Here is a 19,595-nt window from a genome sequence, read left to right on the forward strand (position 1 = left end):
AACTAGATATCTATATGAGTAAAAAATGAGATTCAATCTCTATATCACATTACACATGTAAATCAATTCTAGGTGGATAAAAACCATTTGAAAGGCAAAACGAAAACTCTGAAAAAACAATATGAGTTTATTTCATGACTTCCAATAGGGAAGAGTTTTATAAACAAGACACAGAGATTCTCACACCATTAATGGAAAAGATTGGTAAATTTGATAATACTAAAATTAAGAATCTCAGTTATCAAAAGACACCATAAAAACTGGAAGAAGAAATTTGCAACCCAAATAACCAATAAAGGATTAATGTCCAAAATATATAAAGAACTCGTGAACCAAGAAAAAACAAACCACTGAATTTTTAATTTATTTTTTTTAATGTGGACCATTTTTAAAGTCTTTATTGAATTTGTTACAATCTTGCTCCTATTTTATGTTTTTGGTTTTTTGGCCACGAGGCATGTGGGATCTTAGCTCCCCAACCCAAGATGGAACCCACACCCCCTGCATTGGAAGGCGAAGTCTTAACCACTGGACAGCCAGGGAAGTCCCCAAACTGCTGAATTTTTAAACGAGCAAAAGATGTGAACAGGTAACCCCTGAATGAGAAATGCAATCTATAAACATAAAAAATACTCAGCCTTATGAGTAATTACAAAAACATAAATTAAAATCACAAAGAAATACATTTCACACTCACTAGACTAACAAACATTAAAGTTAATGTAGTACTCATAGGTTCAAGGGCATTCTTATTCACTGCTAGCAGAATATAAATTGTGTGACCATCATGAAAAACAATTCAACTTCCCAGAGTGTCTCAGTTTTCTACCGCTACTTATATGGGTTAAATTGTGTCCCTCAAAGAAAGAAACATTGAAGTCCTAATCCTCAATACCTTAGAATGTGACTTCATTTGGAAATTAGATCTTTACAGGGGTAATTAGATTAAAATGAGGTGATTAGGATGGGCCCCAGTACAGTAAGACTGGGGTACTTAAAAAAGCGTAAATTGAGATACAAAGAAGACACAGAGGGAAGACTACATGAAGAGACATGGAGAGAGTGCCATGTAAAGATGAAGGCAGAGATGGGGTGACGCATCTAAAAGCCGAAAAAGGCCAATCTTCCAGTAAACCACCAGAAGCTAGGAGTCAGGCATGGAACAGATTCTCCCTCAGAGTCCTCAGAAGGAACCAACCATGGGGACAGTCTTATCTCGGACTTGTAGACATCAGAACAGGGAGACAATAAATTTCTATTGTTTAAGCCAGGGGTCCCCAACCCCCAGTACTGGTCCCCAGCCTGTTAGGAACTGGGCCACACGGCAGGAGGTGAGCAGTGAGCAAGCGGAGCTTCATCTGCAGCTCCCCATCACTTGCATTACCGCCTGAACCACTCCCCCACCACCATCCGTAGAAAAACTGTCTTCCGTGAAACCGGTCCCTGGTGCCAAAAAGGCTGGGGACCACTGGTTTAAGCTACCCAATTTATAGTACTTTGTCTCAGCAACCTATGCAAACAGTTATAGCAGTTAATGCAAACACATTCCTGTTACAAATTACCACAAACTAAGTCACATAAAACAACACACATTTATCATATCACAGTTCCGTGGGTGAGAAGTCTGACACAGGTCTCACTGAGCTAAAAACAAGGTACTTGAAGGGCTTTGTTACTTTTGAGGACTCTAGGGAAAAATTCATTTCCTTGTCTTTTCCAGCTTCTAGAGAATGCCTGCTTTCACTGGCTCCTGGCCTTCTCCCATTGTCAACGCCAAAGGTGGACTGAGTCTTTCTCACCATATAATACTCCAATCCTACTTCCATTGTCATTTCTCTTCTCTGATCTCGTCTGTCTTCCTCTTCCAGTTTTTAAGGACCCTGTGATTATACTGGGACTACTTAGATAATCCTGGATAATCTCCCCATCTCAAGGTCCTTAACTTAATCCCATCTGCAAAAAATCTCCTTTGCCAGGTAAGGTAACATACCATACCCGCAAATTCCAGGGATTAGAACATGGACATCTTTGGGGTGCCATTATTCTGCCTATCATACATAGTAAAGTTGACTATGCCCATAGGTGCAACTCAGCAGTTCTACTTCTAGACGTGCACATGCACCTAGAAGACATTTACAAAAAGTTTCATAGCAGCATTGTACATAATAGCAAACAACTGAAAACCACCCACAGGTCCATGAACAGTGGAATGGATAAATTTTATTATGCTCATACAATGAAACACTATACAGCACTGAAAAACAATGAACCACATCTATCCACATCAACATGAATGAATCTCAAACATCAAGCAGAAAAAAGTTACAGAATTCATACAGCATGAGTCTGCTTAAAGTTCAAAAGCAGACAATACTGACAATATATTATTTAGATTATTTAGTAATATGTTCAGAGGAGTTATAAAGATAAGCAAGAGAATGAACAGCAAAAAAAAAAAATCAACATAGATGTGTTGTCTCTGGGGCAGAGAAAAGGGGATGCAAAAGAGGTTACACAAAGGAAATGAGTGGTAAGTACTTGACATTTTTCTTTTTTGTTCTATTTTCTTCCTTAAACCATATAAAAAATACATATGTACAGTCTTTTATGTATGGCAATTCTCATTAACAAATTTAAATGCTAACTAAATAAATTTAAAATATGCTGAAAGCAAGTTATATGAAATGTAAGGAAGCAGCCAAACAAGGTACTCTATCTGATGGAGGAGGGAAAATCTATAAAGATAAGATACCTTCCAGGTAAATCAATACTGGAGAAAAAGTTATAGGTTGTAAAAGAAAAAGTGGGAAACACACCTCTCTTCCCCAAGTTCTAAGAACAGGTTTCTAACAATCTCTTAAATAAACATGAATCAGTTTGTAAATAGTAAGGTGAATAACGTTATAAACTGTCAGGAACTACCCACAGACAGAACCAAGCTCCACTGAAGTTTTGCTTGGCTAACACGGTTGTTCAGTTTGTTTTATTTAAACTGAAAGCCCTTGGGCAAAGTAGGCAACAGTCAGTTCATTTGCACTCTTCCTCACCTCCTCTCCTTCCTCAACGTATAAAATAAATAGGCTATGTGGCTGGCCTCTGAAGATACCTGAGTTTCAGACCAGTTGCATCCTTACAAGTCACCTTGAAATAACAATATCAGGTATCAAGTTCATCTTCAAGGTCATCATGAACTATTCGATTTCAAGAGTACCTCCCAACTCTCATACCCCGCTCTCTCCCACTACTACCCTCAACTGCTTTTAACTAGGGACATTGTTTATCACACAATTGGAGATAGCTGGCAAATTAAGAACAGCCTTGGAAAACTATGACTACAGGTGCATATACTCTTAACTGAAAGTATAGGTGAACTAAGTTGAGTCAATATCTTGTGGCATAACCTAGAGACAATATTCTTCTCTTTCTGGAGTTGAATTTTTTTCCTTTCTATAAAATGGGTAGATTTCAATTAGATAAACTCCAAATCTCTTCCATTTCTTCTATATCTATAATATTTATGTTGAAATAAACTTTTCAGCAAGTATAGATTCTTCCTGCTTTGGGTGGGGTTATAAGAAGGCAGGAGAATGCACTAGGGAAACAGGCTGATTTGGTAACTAAAAGGGAAGAAAGAAAGAGAATCAGAGAAGGGCCTGCCACTGAAGAGGATTAAAAAATCAGAGGACAATGAAAACAAACATCATCAAACTTTACTAAAACCAAAGTTTTACTTATGGTTGGCCCTATTTACCTTCCACTCAGTGTGGGAAAACAAACTATGGAGATGTTACTATTTCATGTGGTATAACTGAAAATTCTATCACACGTCATCACATCACTGCTTGACATGATTTGTCAACTTTTATTTTTAAACCTGGCCAACTCTGCTATGATGGAGTTTTGTTCTCAGCTTATACATTAATTTGAGCATCACTGTAGTGTCTAAAGACTTCTTAATCTCATACATTTCTTAAAGGAGATTTCAACCAGTGTGAATGGTAAAAGCAAAAGAAAAAAGTCTACACTTCAGTAACAATAAGCAGTCCTCAAACAGCTAGAGTCGTGGATGGGTGTGGGGAGAGGGTGTTCCGTAAGTCCTAATGACTTTAAAAAAACAAAACAAAACAAGGCTAAGAGTAGGTTATTAAGAACTTTGCAAGCAAGGGTCAAGGGCATGAACTTCATTCTGTGGACAATGAAAAACCATAAGATTTTTAAAACAGAGCGAGTGATTTGATCAAATTTGTGGTTTTGAAAGAATTCTGATGGCAAGGGTATATACAATATACAAAATAAAGCATAAAAATATTACAGAGGCTGATGTTTTACTATAAAACATTAACATAAAATTAGAATAAAACACTCATTAAATTTCACAAATTCCACAGTATTCTTTAAAAAAATTCATACTGGGTTATGCCTTGCAGATTCCTTAGGGGAAAAATAAACTTTAAAATCCTTTTAAAAAGACTTCATAATACATATGTATCCTTTTTCAAATAAAATTAACACTTTAAATAATATTTATGGGCTTTAAGGCCACAGAATTTTTAAATATTTACCTAACCATTTAAAAAGCACTCAGCATTTTAGGTATAGAAAAATATCTCGCACACAGACTTATGCCCTTCAAAACCTTGTATTTACCTAGTCTATCACACACAAAATGATCTCACTGACAGCCTAAATTTGCATTGTAGAATGTATAGTTAAAATGAGATAGAAATGTAGTTTGTTTCTGGCCAAAGCAGCTTATGTAGACAACTAAAAAGAAATTTTTTTTTACTTCCTATTAGTTTCAGCTGATTCTTGGCAAATACACTACAAACTTAGTGCTTCTTTTCATTAACCCACCAAGGTAGAATATAGTCAGCCGTAACCAAACGTTAAACCTAATTATGAAAATCATATGTTTTACAAACATATGCCATTATTTTCAAGACAGTATCTAACATAACATCCCAAATGTTAAAAATTGCTCTGAATCTTAAAAGCGTTTATATTAATATGAGTTTTCAATTGTTTTTCAGATGTTAATAAAAATGTTTAAATTCTTAAGGAAATGAAAGTGTAATGATTTTATAAATCCAAAAATGAATGTTCACATATACATGTTAAAACAAAAGTCCTTTCTCTTCAAAAAATACAGAATATTTGTTCATATTTTCCAATTATCACCCCTTGGAAAATATAGGCTAGCAATATCAACATTAAACACTTAAGTAAAACTTCAAGATCTAGTAACTTGTGAAGTTTTAGTCATATTTTTATTTATACCTTACAAAAAGTGTAAACTAACTAAAAGAAATTAATTCTAGAATTGGAAGGTGGTGTAAAATTCACCCACTGGATCCCCTGATTTGACAGGATACTGAGGCTCAGAAAACGCTCACCAACTTTTCCAATATGACGGTACAGCCAAGACTTTACCCTTGAACCTCTATGAATCCAGGAGACTTTTCCGTATATCAGCTTCTACCCAAAACCGTTTGTCTCCCTTCATTTTCTGAAACAAGAGAGTGACTTTACAATTATCATGTACAGTTTAGTACTCTGAAAATCAGAAAATCCCTTGACCTTTTACTTCCATAAAGGTATGGGTTTCCAACTTAATTTCTTTCACATAACATACGTGCAAACAAAACCACAGATCCACTGTTAAACTTTAAGAAAAAGCATAAGTAAAAATTTTTGTTATTACAATCTCTGCCAAGTTAAAAATATCTAGTAGTTTCTAGTATTGCCAAAGGAGTATTATGACACTGAACATTAACCATGAACTATCAGCATGTATTTAAGACCCCCCCCCCAAGAAAACGTCCCTATTCATAGCGGAATATGAATAAGGATTTTCTGTTTTAATAAAATATGCCCTTTTTAAAAGCACAAATTTTTAAAAGCACAATATTTGCCTAATACAAATAACAAAGCTACCTAGCATATCAATGCCACACCTAGTTAACAGCTGAAAAAAGGTTGCTGTGATGGAAAGAGCACCAGATCAGGATTAAGTAGACCAGGAATTTTCAATTTATAAGATAATAGCCATAATTCACTATGCCAACATATTACAATTATGTTAAACTGTAGTGCTGTTTAGCTCAGGAAAATTGCCTACAAATGTGATGAAACTGTGCTAAAACACTTTCCTGGTGTTAAAAAAAATGCAATCTATTCACAAAGTCAAATATCAAATGCTATTGCAGTCTATGAAAATAGGTGATAGAACTTTGCTTTACAGTGAATCTTCTGACAATTTTTCTCCTGATACACATGATTCTGAGCATTGTCTATTATCAGGGGCAGAAAACTGAGAAAACAAAAGGCATGATATTTTTTGAACATTTTTTTTCAAGCATTTGCCCAAATAACTACAAGACCACAAAAGTGGCCTCTGAAAACACTTATCAGGAAGCAAGGTGTCTCTTTGAGCACTACGGATAGTGTAATAGCTTGTAGATTATACTGAAGAATAGTAGTAAGAATAAGAAACTTATGTTTCAAATATATTGGGTCCCTGATGTAAAACATATCACTAATCAAAAAGCCTGAAAACCAATGGTACAGACTCCTACTCTCCTACTTAAGCAAAACCTCTACATTCATCCTTTTAATTGCTTAGAAGACATCACTGAAAACTGAAAAATCTAGGTTCAAATCCCAGCACTGACACTTACTAGATGTGTGAAGTTGGGTAATCTCTATAAGCCTCAATTTGCTCATTTCTAACTTGAGGTTAATGCCACCTATGATACAGAGTTCTTGTGAGGATTTAAGACAATATAAGTAAAGTATTTTGCGCTTAGTAAATGCTCAGTGAATAGTAGCTATACTTGGTGAGTTTCCTCGTGATGGGTAAGATTTCCCTAGGCTATAAAAAAAACAGAAACTCTTTCCCTAATGATGATTTCCATTCCATTCTTTTAAAAAACAAAAACATGTAAATCTACAGGAAAAGAAACTGTACAAATGCTTTTGGCATATTTCCAAACATTACTAAGTTTAAAGGTTAAATTGTTACAACATTCTCCTAATGATGCAACAAACACAGGACCATAAGTTAGTCTGTAAAAGATTATATTAGCCTACACTGTTGAAATCTGGGGTGGAGGGTGGGGGAGAAATCACTTAAAATTATCCTCAACAGCCTTTTCTTCTAAATTAACAAGTCTCCGTTACAAAACTCATCACTGTTTTTTTATTATAAGGTCTCAGATTTGTCCTCTTAATTATCAAGAATAATTAAACCACGCTGATTAAAATTCACATATATTTATATATTTTTCCACTCATTCTAATAGCTGTATGTATCTTTGGGGAGACATCACCACTATAACAGTAACAGATAAATGGCACCAAAAAGATACACACCAGACTGTGTCAAAGTGGGAGTAGTCAATCTATTATACTTCAAATAATCCACTTCATTCTTCTGCACAAACTCTTTAAAAAGTGCAATATATGCTTATTCTGCTATTTCATTTCTATTCAAAGATAAATGGCACTTCTGCATTTTTTTTAAAGCTTCCTGTATTTTAGGAATTTTTTCCAGAATAAAACTTTTCTTTTTTTCACCCTGGAAGTAAACATGCTTTCCAACACGCTAATTCAACTCGCGAACTGAAGCGATAAAAACCGCCTTCCCTTCCTTACCAAACCTTGCTTTCTGGTAACATACCTGTTCTCTCGAAATGCAAGGCAACGAAGGTCTCCTGAACATTTTGCAACTGCCATAGTAACTGGCTGAAGTTTCTCCGAACGACACGCAGCTGGACCTCCTCCGGGGTCTGATCACAGGCACTTTTTCTTCCGCGGTACTGGACAGCCGAGGATGATGGGGAGCTTCCCTGATTTGAAAGAAGTGATCCAGCCCCAGGGCCAGCAGGCAGCCGACGCCCCCCACCAGGCAGGACAGCAGCGGCCGGAGGGCTGGAGGCAGCGCCCCGAGGCTGGTGAAGGACACCCACCAGACAAAGCTGGAGAAGAGCAGCACCAGGATGCTGTGCCGGAGCCTCCCCGGCCGCGCGAGCGTCAGCAAGCCCACGCAGCCCAGCACCGAGAACAACCTGCCCGCCACCGCCGGGGGCGTGTGCGGGGCCGGGGCGCCGGCGTCTCCGTCCCCCCAAGCCCAAGACCCCCACTGTCCCAGCACGAAGTCTCCCAGGTAGCAGCAGGCGGGCAGCGCCAGCAGCCACCAGGAGCCGCCGCCGCTCCGGCCCGGCCCGGGGCCCCGCTTGGTCCGGGTCAGGAAGCAGGTGAGGAAGAAGAAGGCACAGGCGATGCTGAAGAGGGGGCTGAGGCTGTGCGAGCAGACGCTCAGCAGGGTCCGCAGCCTGGCGGCCCCAGCAGCCCAGCGCTCGGGCCCCGAGCCGAGCAGCAGGGCGAGGACAAAGGCGGCCAGGGCGCCCAGCGAGAGGCGCGCCCGGGAGAAGGGGGAGCCGCGCCGGGGCTGCTGCGGGGAGGCCGGCGGCGGCGGCGGCAGCAGCAGCTCCACGTTGCAGAAGCGGCAGAGGTGGAAGAAGAAGCTGCGCGGAGGGTCCTGCCGCAGGGGGCTCACGCAGCCCTTCACGTAGCCGTTCCTCAGACTCTCGGGGGGCGAGCCGGCCCCGTCGGGCGGCTGTGGGTGGCGCATGGCTTTGGCGTCTCGCTCGTCCCTCCTCATGGCCGGGACGCGGGGCAGCCAGGGGGGCTCGGCACGCCCAGCTGGGACCGCCGCCGCGGCCGCTCGCGCTCCCTCCCGCCTGGCCCCCGCGCTCGGGGCGCCCCCCGGCTCGGCAGCGCGTCAGGGCTGCGCCCGCCGCCGCGGCCCGGGGTCCCCGCCGCGCGGACGGAGGGGCGGCGGGGTCCGCGGCATGCTGGCTGAGGAGAGGGGCGGACGGCGCTTCCGTCTGGGACCGCGGCTGCAGGACCCCCGCCTTTCCCCCTCGGGCACTCCTCGGGACTGGAGCCTCGGCGTCGCTCCCGGCTCCCGCGGGCTGCAACAGTTACCTCACCGCCCCAGCCTAGTCCGTTGGGCGCGCGAGCGGCGGGCGGGAGGGCGCTCCTCCCCCCGCTGCTGCCCCGGCCGGGCGCGCGCCCGCCGCCCGCCGCCTGCCGCCTGCCGCCTGCCGCCTGCCGTCCGCCCGCGCGCGCCCGCGCCCCGGCCCGGCCCGCCGCCACCCGCCAGCCCGCCTGGACAAACGCCCCGGGGACCCCCGCCGACTGAGCGTGCCCAGACTGGGGAGAGCGCGGCCTCGGCCGCCCGAAGACCCACCCGGGCTGGGAGAGACGGGAGGGGGTCCTTTTCGGATCGAAGGGGGCCAGCCGGCCATCCCGGGACCCCAGGCGCGCAGGTTCCCTTTGGGGTAAGTCGCAGACCCCCGGCAGGCTCACCACCGGGGGCGGAGGGAAAGAGGGCGTTTATGGTCCCCAAGGGGAGTGCCTAGGAGAGAAATCGAGTTGAGTGGGGAGGCGGCGGGTCCTGCCTCTACCCTCATCCCAGTTGAGGATAGACCCTTGCACGGTCCGAGATGAGCTGTGACCTGGTAAGGGCCAGCCACCACCAAGGTCATGGGGAAGAAACCTTGATCCTCAACAGCAACGTGGATTCTTGGGCCACGCAGCAGTACATCCCCCCCCCCCCCCCCCCCCCGTGGCTTTTAGGGAGGAGCATGCACGTGGAGCGCTCTCTGGGAGCATCCTAGTAGATGTTACCGAGTTTGTCTTCCTCAAGAACCATCTTCATAGGGGAGGAACTGCAGTCCCACATCCTCCCTGCATCCTTGCCGCACATACCCACTGGTTCACATCTGTATCCACCTCAACAAGCAGAGAAAGTCTACTGTCGAAAAGTTCTTTCCACATTGAAGGCTTTTTCACTGTAACTACATGTTCTAGAGAGGGGGGATGGGAGGACTAGGCGTTTTCTCCAAGACCATTGCCCAGTTTCGATCAGTTGGCCATGAAAGAAGCTAAAGATGCTACCTGTGAATTACCAGTGAAACTAGCTACATGTGGGAAACACTGACTTGAAAGCGGGAAGAACTTTGCTGTACTGAAGGGACTGCTCTGGAATCTAACCAATCATAACTGCCTTAGAAAGTGAACTGTGTTTCCCTCCACCAAAACTCTCCCTTCAACCTCATGACAGGCCTGCGTTTCTCAAAGAGCTAATTCCACATTTTTCCAGGGAGATGTGAAAACTTACTGTGTGGTAAATCCCACAAACAGGCCTATTTTTCACCAATTAATCTTTGCCCACAGCCATGACCTAAAACAGACCATTTTCGTATATGGTTATAGTTCACATGCATAGCAGAAATCACAGAGAAATTAGCACAAGAATTTGCCCAAGGTGAAAAAAAGACCAGCATTCCCTTTCCTTGTCTGCCTCTTGGATAAGGGAAAAAATTTTTAATAGAGTTTTCAAATTGATTACTTAAATGCTTGCCCTAAAAGATGAAAATCCATGGGGTCTTTCTTCCACCATGACAATTGAAATTTTTTTTAAAAAGTCATTTCAACAGAACTCAGAAAATACATTTTTAAATGTATTTAAAAATAAACTGAACTCGCCACTAACAAAGATTAAAATAGGAAACTTGGTGGAGACATTTTGAGCTTGTACAGAAGGGCATGACAAACTAGTATCAGCATCACTGAAATGCCCATTATAAATTCTCATAGGAAATAATAAATTGCTCTGAAAATTAGAACAAATTCAGATTAAGTTGTTAATAAATAAAGTCGTTGTTTTAAAAGCTTGGGTTGTCATCTGAGGTAGGATAGGCATGGTAATGGAAATAGTAGTGGACTAAAATCCACTTCACTGTGTCTAGTCCTGGCCCAGCCATTCCTGTCCCAGTGTTAAGCAAGTCACTTAACTTTTACAAGCCTCAGTGTTCTCAGTTGTAAAATGAAGCAATTTAATTTTGATGATCTTAAAATCCCTTCCAGTCTTAAAAAGCTATGATTTCTATATACTAAAAATACACAGGCATTTTTAGGATCCAAGGATTGCTAAGAGCAACCTTTGTTATTTGTACCACCAAACTAAAGCAAAACTCTCGGTGTTGACAAATAAAAATAAAAGGATTTATATCCATGGACTATTATCTGGAAGATAAAATGCAAAGCCCTCTTCATACTTCCCAGTTCTCCTTCTCTGAACTGTCTTCCCAGGTCTTTATGAGGCTAAAAGCCCAACTCTTTCAGTAACCTATAGTTGGAGTACATCCGTCTAGACACCAATTCCAGCACCTGAGAGGACTGCAAAATAAAATATAAGGACGTGACCAAAGACCATCAGTTTACTTAACTAAAAATATGCACAAAAAGAATCAGCTAGCTATGTTTATAGCAACTCCCTTCTCTGTTTACAGTTTTTGTCAGAGATTAGTAGTAGGCCACATGTCTTAGAGTTCAAATTATTTAGTTATTCTTTTGCCAGATTTAAACAACCAATAGAATTACTTAACTCTTATCTTTAAGTTCCAGAATGTATGACCATTATCTGTTGTGGAGAAAAAAGACCTAAAGTGACAGCATCCCTTTGACTTTTCTCAACAGCCTCTACCCCAGCTTCATCTTACCTGGCTTTGCCTTCCCACATGTCTCTCTCCACTAGAATCATTCTCCCAGTTTGATGATCCCTGACATGGGATCCTAGTGCTTACTACCCAGCTTCAGAGTCCTTCTGGTGCAGTGCAAACCCCTGTCTACTTCTCTATGCTGGTGATGAGGTCCTTGCCCTCAAGCTTCAAAGACCCAGTTCTCCCATGTGTCCCAGTTTATAGGATGAGAATTTTATTTTGTTCTCCATTTTAGGTACCCACACCAATAAGCTGCCAGTGCCCCAATTAATTATGGAAGAACTAAAATCCTGCCTAGGTCTTTCCAGTCTCAGGGCCAAAAGCTCTGCCCCTAAGCACTAGTCTACTGGCTAAGGACCCAATTAGTGGACCTTCTAGATGCCACTGCCTGCCTACCTGCCTAACCTTACAAGCACCAACTGAGATGTCCCATTACTGGGCTCAATCCAACTGTTAGAACACTCACTTTTTCACCTGGGACCTCTGGTCCTCACCATTGCTTGATTGGAAATTGCCTTCTCCGTGAATTCTCTTGTTCTCCCTTTAAACCTTCATCTTCAAAGAAGCCAAAATAACAAATGGGCCTCATGTTCGGTCTCAGCAACTCCTTCCCACCAATCCTGTCCTCTGATAAGTCTTAACTCCCCATCCTTATACCTTATGCTTTCAATCTCTTGTTAAAAAAAAAAGATAGGATTCTTTCCTAAACTCTAAAATGCAGATATAAAGAAAATCCATTTCTAGAGCAGTATTCCCAGAAATTCCCTTACAAAATTAAATATTTTAAATGGATCTTAGTCCCTACACCTACTGGTGACCCTATAAGTAGGAAAGAGTGGTAAAGGTGGATGGATGATGGATAAGACTCTGTCCAGCCGTCATCACTGTCCCATGATCAAGTGACTCCCCAGGATCTGACTCCTGAACTCAATTTATGAAGCAGCCTCTAAAGATTTGCTAAGAGCAGATGAAAAGCAGGGATAAAGTTTACCAGTTCTTTAAGAGCTTTTTATTGCTGTTCTCATTCTGTATTGTCACCTCTCAACCATGGTTTTCAATTTTTTTCAAAAGAAATGTCATGCAAATAAAAGCAGACTCCTGTTATTGAAGTGGAGATGTCCTGGCCCAGAGCCTAACTACTGGCAGGTCTCTGGCACCTCATACTCTGATCTGAAGCCTCTCTTTGGAACCCTTGGGCCAAAAGGAAGGAAGGAGAGAAGGAGGAAAAGAAAGAGGGGAGGAAGGGAAGAAAAGAAAAATTTTTTAAAAGGAAGGAAAGAGGGAGGGAGCGGGGGAAGGAAGAAAGGAAGGGAGACAGGAAGAAAGAAGAGAGACAGGAAGAAAGAAAGGAGAAAGATTTAAAACCTCTGAAATAGACTACAACAATGGATTTGAATTGGATCTTGGAAAGTGCTTAGAACTCAGTTCTGTTCCTAAAATGTAACTTTTCAGAATTCAGTAATAAAGCAACCCTAATTTCTCAGGGATAAAGATACAAAGCAGTCTGAAAAATTTTAAATATCAAACAAATTTTCATGAATAGCCAGTAAATTAAGCAGTATCGCTGAGATTCCAATATCTAAAACTAGAGCCATCCTTTTTTTTTTTTTAGTTATATTGCTTATTTATTTATTTATTTATTGGCTGCATTAGGTCTTCATTGCTGCTTGCAGGCTTTCTCTAGTTGTGGCGAGTAGGGGCTACTCTTCATTGCAGCATGCAGGCTTCTTGTTTCGGTTGCTTCTCACGTGGAGCACGGGCTCTAGGTGCTTGGACTTAGGTAGTTGCAGTACCCAGGCTCAGTAGTTGTGGCTCACAGGCTTAGTTGCCCCGTGGCATGTGGGATCTTCCCAGACCAGGGATCGAACCCGTGTCCCCTGCATTGGCAGGTGGATTCTTAACCACTGTGCCACCAGGGAAGTCCAAGCCACAAGAATGAAAGAATTAACATTTTCAAACTTACATTTGAAAATAAAAAGAAAGAGTGGCTTTTCTCTGGTATAGAAAGTATCGTTCTGTTTTCAATGTGCAGTGGCAACTCTATTGCCTAAGTGTGTTAATACTACCTATTTTCCTTCTAGCTAATAATCTCAGAATCTGAACCTCACTTTGACTCACTCTTTAGATCATCTCAACAAGTATTTATTGAGTGCCCTCTATATGCAGAGCACTGTGCTAAATGCTATTTAGAACATTAAAAAACTGTAAACTTCTTTAGAAGCTTCCTGCAGCTGCAGCTTTATGTAGGAATTAGGGCCTATGTACGTAGACCACTAAAGAGCACAAAGGGGCACTTCCCTGGTGGCTTAGTGGTTAAGAATCCGCCTGCCAATGCAGGGACACAGGTTCGAGCCCTGGTCCAGGAAGATCCCACATACCGTGAAGCAACTAAGCCCCTGTGCCACAACTACTGAGCCTGTGCTCTAGAGCCCGAGAGCCACAGCTATTGAGTCCACGTGCCACAACTACTGAAGCCTGCATGCCTAGAGCCTGTGCTTCGCAACAAGAGAAGCCACTGTAATGAGAAGCCTGTGCACTGCAAGGAAGAGTAACCCCCCATCCCCAACCGCAACTAGAGAAAGCCCATGCATAGCAACGAAGACCCAACGCAGCCATAAATAAATAAATAAATTTATTAAAAGAAAAAAGAGCACAAGAGAATGCATGATAAAAACTGTTGGGAACAGTGCTTGAGAACTATTAAAGGAGAGAGTCATTCTTCTCTGGACTCTCCCTCCTGTGTGGTTGTGTCAGCTTGTTTTCAAGACTTGTTTCTCTTCCACCAGTTCCAGTTTTCTCCCCAGTGTCTGTCTAGATGGCTGTCTTCCTCTCTTTCCCCACTCTGTCCACCTTCTCTCTCTCATCTCTATATTTAATCCCTCATTTCTCTTACTTCCTCAACTCTCCTGTGTGCTACTCCCTTCTGCCAGCATTTAACCTCTCTCCCTTAATGAATGCATTCATTTATTCAGTGTTTATCAAGTGCCTGGCATTGTGCTGGGGACTGTGCTGGCTGACAAGGATACAGTGACGCAAGGTGTGGTTCCTGTCCTTAAGGGTTCATAGCGAAAGCTAGAAAAGTAAAAAGACTACTGGAGCCCAGGATAACAGGAGCTGTGATTTAGATGTAAGCAAGCTCAGTGTACTCTGCGAGCTCAGAGGAGGGGCACCTAACCCAGACCAAGGGTGGAGTACTGGGCAAGGAGTAATGCTCTTGAGGAATCAGAGAAAGAGATTTCTAGGCTCAGTATTGAAAGGTGAGACGTTACTTAAAGTAGGAGAAAAGATAATTTGGGCAAAGGAAGCAAGCAAGTTTAAAAAACTGGAGAAATAGTGCATTTGGATAATTACAAGTATTTTATGGCTGGAGGGCAAGGTCTGAAGGGTCAGAGAACGACAGTGTAAGGAATGAGGAGGCTGGAGAGATGGTATGGCCCTAAGATGGAACTGGAGTTTATTGTTCCTATTTGTTATACAAAGGTGCATGTTCTAGTAGTTTGTGTACATGGTAAAATCTTCAATATGCTCCTCAAACTCAAAAATCCTGTCTTATCCAGTCTCCACGCCATGCATAAGTACTTAGTTAATGCTCAAAATTTTTCAGTGTGTTTGTATTTCTCAAAACAATTTAAATCAGATTATTTTAGTTGTATGTCCTTAGGTTTTTGTTGTTGTTGTTTTATTAGTCAGTGAATTTTAATTGAAACTTTTAATACATGATTTAATACAAGAAGATTCCATTTTGTTACTGAAAAATATTTTTCTTAACATCCATTTGCACAAAATCAGTAAAAGAACACTTTCTCTTAGACTTACCAAAAACATTATATATGTTTATGTTTGATTTCATTTCCAATGTAAAGTAAATGTTTAAAGATGTGTGGGTGTTGTTTTTTTTTTTATTCAAGGGATAGTACCTAGATTTCATTTACTTTAAAAGAATATATTCTACTACTTTAAGAATTTTTCTTTTTCTCTTTCTAGTTTTCAGAGCAACAATTGTATCTGTGACACAAATTCACTATATTTTTACCAAAAGTAACTGGTTAAAGTATTAAATCTATAACTGTTAATCTGAAATTTCCTGGATTTTTTTGTATTAAACCTAAAGCCCAAATCTTGAACAATAAACAGCAATGCAAACTCTTTCCAAGTTTCCTGTTCCCTCCTTAGACAAGCGGTAGTTTCTTCAGCTCTGGCTATCCCAGCAGATCTGAAGGATCACAGCCACGATGGTGGCAGCCTACCGTTGACACTGAACTTGTGGTTAATTGTGGAGTTCTGCCACAAAACCACCTCACTACCACAAGCTGGATTCTTGCCCAGGAGAATGACAAACTGCCAGGCTAAGCAATGTACAGGAGGCAGCAAGAGCAAACTGCCTTTTACCCCAGACAGCAGTCGTCTCTGGATTCCAAATGGAGCCAGCCGTGGAGCACAACCAAAGAAGAATTTAGAAGTACACTTTCTCCACTAAACCTACTTAAAATGTATTCACGTTGTTTTGTAAGAGAAGCTCAAAAAAGATTGATCCAGCTTGTTATCTAGCATCATCAATAAATGCGAGACTATTCATTACTAAATTTTTAAAAATGAGCATTGAGATTGGAAATAAAATTATTACTGTTAACTAGTAAGTGAGCCACCTACATATGATTACTGCAAATAGGAGCAAATAATGTGTCTTTGTGTGTGTTACTAAGCTGCACACAGCAACACGGCAGCTCTGGGAACTTTATTTGAAAGCCAGGGCAGTGAGGGAAGGAAACTTTAGCGTCAGTCAGATCTAGTTACCACTTTGCAGCTGCAGGACCTTGGAGGTTACCTAATGTCTCATGTTACCTACCTCATCTACAAAATGGGGATAGCAGTGTCCACCTCATAGGGTCATTGTTATGGATTAAATTAATTTAATATGTAAAATGACTACCAATGACTAGATGCTTAGTAAATGTAAATTTAATTTATTTTTCCTATATTTTATGTTCTTAACATTCTCCACCCTTTTAGGACTTTCCAGGATTCTATTAATTCTGGGTTTTTCAAAGAAGATCCCCAGACTATGTTGTCTCTTCAACGTGTTTCAAGGCTTGCTTTCAATGCTATTTCTTTCAACTAGGACTCTGTCTTCCTAACTATACAAATAGATAAATTAGCAGCTTGCTTTCATCACAAGGCAAATGCTGCAGGGATTTTATGCTCTATTCTAATTGTGTACTATAAATGCAAAAAAAAATTAATACTTTAATTTTTAAAGGAATGGCTACACATTATTATCATAATTTTATGGGCCTAAATGTCTTAGCTCTCATTCTGCTGAAAAGATGTTGATTTAATGCCTGCCAGTGATAGCATGGAGAGACAGAAAAAAAAAAAACCTTAACAACCAATTTCATCCATAATAACATAAAACACACTGAAGACAAGAAAACGTTTATGTTTGCAAAGGTTTATTCATTCATTCAGCATGTGCCAAGCATTTCCTAGATACTAAAAGTACAAAGATGAATAAGATATAGTCCCTGCCCTCAGTTTGGTAGAGGAGAAAATATGTAAACAAGTGCCGCGCAGTATGAAATGCTCTAACATAGCTCTTATCAAGTAGAGTGGTGGGATGATGAGGAACTCACAGATGAAGAGATGTGAGCCTGGGCACCGAAGAACACATAGAGGTTCCCCAGGGAGACAAAGAGAAGGTAGAGCATCCACACAGAGCGTTCTGTGCAAGACATGGAGGCATGAAACAACATTAACACTCCTGGATCTGTAACCAGGTAGGTATGATTTGGATTGGAGGGAAGATGGGCATGGAAAAATGAAGCTGGATAGGTAGGTGGAGGTCAAATCACGGGGAAGTCTAGAGGCCCTCCTGTGGAGCCTGGAATTTATTCTGTGAGTTATAAGGAACTGTTAAAGGTTTTAAAGAAGGGAACAGGCATGATTGATTTTTTTTTTTTTTGGTATGATGAATTTGTTGTATATTTCAAATCTCCATGCTGGTATCACATGAAGAATAGTTTGGTAGATTGTGAGACCAAAGCCAGGAAAATAATTTAAGAAACCTTTGTAGTAGGCCACATGAAAGATGAAGTTCTTTAAGGCAATGGCAGTAAATTTGGAAAAGAAGGATTGAATTAGTAGAGAGCAACTACAGAACTTTCAGATCAGTTCCATAAAGGAAAAGGGAGAATGCAAAGAGGGTTCTCTAGGTCTAGGCTAGGTGACCAGAATATCTTGAAATCATTAACTAGGATAAGAAGTACTAGAAAAATCATTGAAAATAGAGATTGTGGATTTCACTTTGAACAGATTGAATCCAAGTGGAGTTTTTTTTCCTTGTATCCCTTTGAAGTTGGTGAGAAATCCTTTTTAGGAAAAACTTGGATGGTAAGGTCATTTAAATCATCTCATTTAAATCGTCTCATTTCACATTCTTTGTTTAAAATCACAATACTTTCACCAGTTCTGGAAATAATAAACATGTCACTAGATCCAATGAAAAGCAAGATATAAACTTGTATTTTTAGAGCATTTAAAAGAAAATATGTGGTCAGATAATTCAGATAAAAGCAAGCATTTTTAATGTCGTTTTCCTGCTAAATAACCAAGATTCACTGCAATGCTCCAGTTAATCTATCTTTGGTCTTCAGTAGAATTATGCTTGGCCTGTTCCCAGTGACAACTCTCTAGCATGGTTTGATGCTTTGGTAACTATATTAAATGTAAGTGCAAACTGTGAAAAATAACAAGAACCTTTATATAAATTCAAGATTTTAATACTGTCTTTTGGGGATGTGTAATCATGTTTGAAAGAATGATTAACATCCACTTAAATATGGACAAGACTTTAAAAAAATCAAAACTATGGTTTTTTAACCAGGAAACCTCATTGGTATGGCAGATTTTATTCCTCAGCGACCCCTCCTTTTTACAGGTGAAAATGTTTACATCAGATTTCCTCTTGTTATAACCTCTCAAATGCTGTCTGGACCAGCAACCCACTCTCTTTAAACAAATACCAGCCAACCAGGAAACCATGATGTTTTATTGTGCTGTAAAATAGACCAGACATATCCAAACCTTCATAGGAATGAACCTGACTAAATCTTTACTAAAAATAGTTTCAAAATAAACTGTAGGCTCCAAGTTTCTCTAACAATCAAAATTCCTTCATCTTTCATCAGCCTCATTCTCAAGCTCTTTACTTTTCCAGAGCTACACTGCAAGCAGTTTCTCTGGCCACATATTCATAATAAGAACTAAAGGGTCCACTCCTGTTTGATTACAGCATATGAGAATCCAGAAAATGTTAGCTTCATCCGCGGCAAATATTTACATTTGTCAAAATTCTGTTTCCAATTTTCTTGTACACTACCAGCCCCTAAGTTATAAGCTCCTTCTTGTAGTATATCATGTGCATAGAGTGAATTTTGCAAAGAATTAAGCCAAATCTTCAGCTTGAAAAAATAGATCCCCTTTGATTCCATTCAGCAAGTATTTATTCATTTAAGCCCTGTCCTAGGTACCCTCAAGGAATGTATGTTGCGTGTGTGTGTGTGTGTGTGTGGATAGGATCATTTGTCAAAGGCCAGTAGAGAACAAGGCATATATAAATAACTATAATGCAAAAGGGAATACACTAAGAGATAACCAGATTGCAATGGGGATTAGGAAAGGTGACATGAAATAGGTGGGAATTAAAATCCATCTTAAAAGATGGATAGGATTTAGAGATGAGAGAGGAGGGCATTGTAAGAAAGAGCATAAAAGTGAAGAAGTGTTCATGGAGCCATTATCTTATCAGAACATAAAATGAAGAATTATAAAAATTTAAAAATTATGAAGCACATTTAGCATATCAGGTCCTCTAATTCTCTATCTCTAATCCTCACAACAAGCTGAAGGTAGTAATAATAACACCCCTTTTACACATGGGAAAATTGAGACACAGAGAAATTAATTTATTTGGCAAAGATTACTCAGCCAGTAATTGTTGAAGCCAGGATTTGAACACAGGCAGTGTGA

The 19,595-nt window shown here is 40.7% G+C and overlaps 1 protein-coding gene across 2 annotated transcripts in view; it reads right to left on the bottom strand.

Moving 5' to 3' along the window:
* PDE3B (phosphodiesterase 3B) overlaps positions 1–8,662 on the bottom strand; it is a 170,208-nt gene extending 161,546 nt beyond the window's left edge. For both annotated transcript variants that reach the window (XM_057750047.1, XM_057750045.1), the window contains exon 1: positions 7,679–8,662. In XM_057750047.1, coding sequence (XP_057606030.1) covers positions 7,679–8,662 — 984 coding nt within the window. The remainder of the gene's footprint in view (positions 1–7,678) is intronic.
* Between the last annotated feature and the right edge of the window lie 10,933 nt (positions 8,663–19,595).

This window comes from Hippopotamus amphibius, chromosome 9, assembly GCF_030028045.1.
Source record: "Hippopotamus amphibius kiboko isolate mHipAmp2 chromosome 9, mHipAmp2.hap2, whole genome shotgun sequence".
NCBI classification, from domain to species: domain Eukaryota; kingdom Metazoa; phylum Chordata; class Mammalia; order Artiodactyla; family Hippopotamidae; genus Hippopotamus; species Hippopotamus amphibius.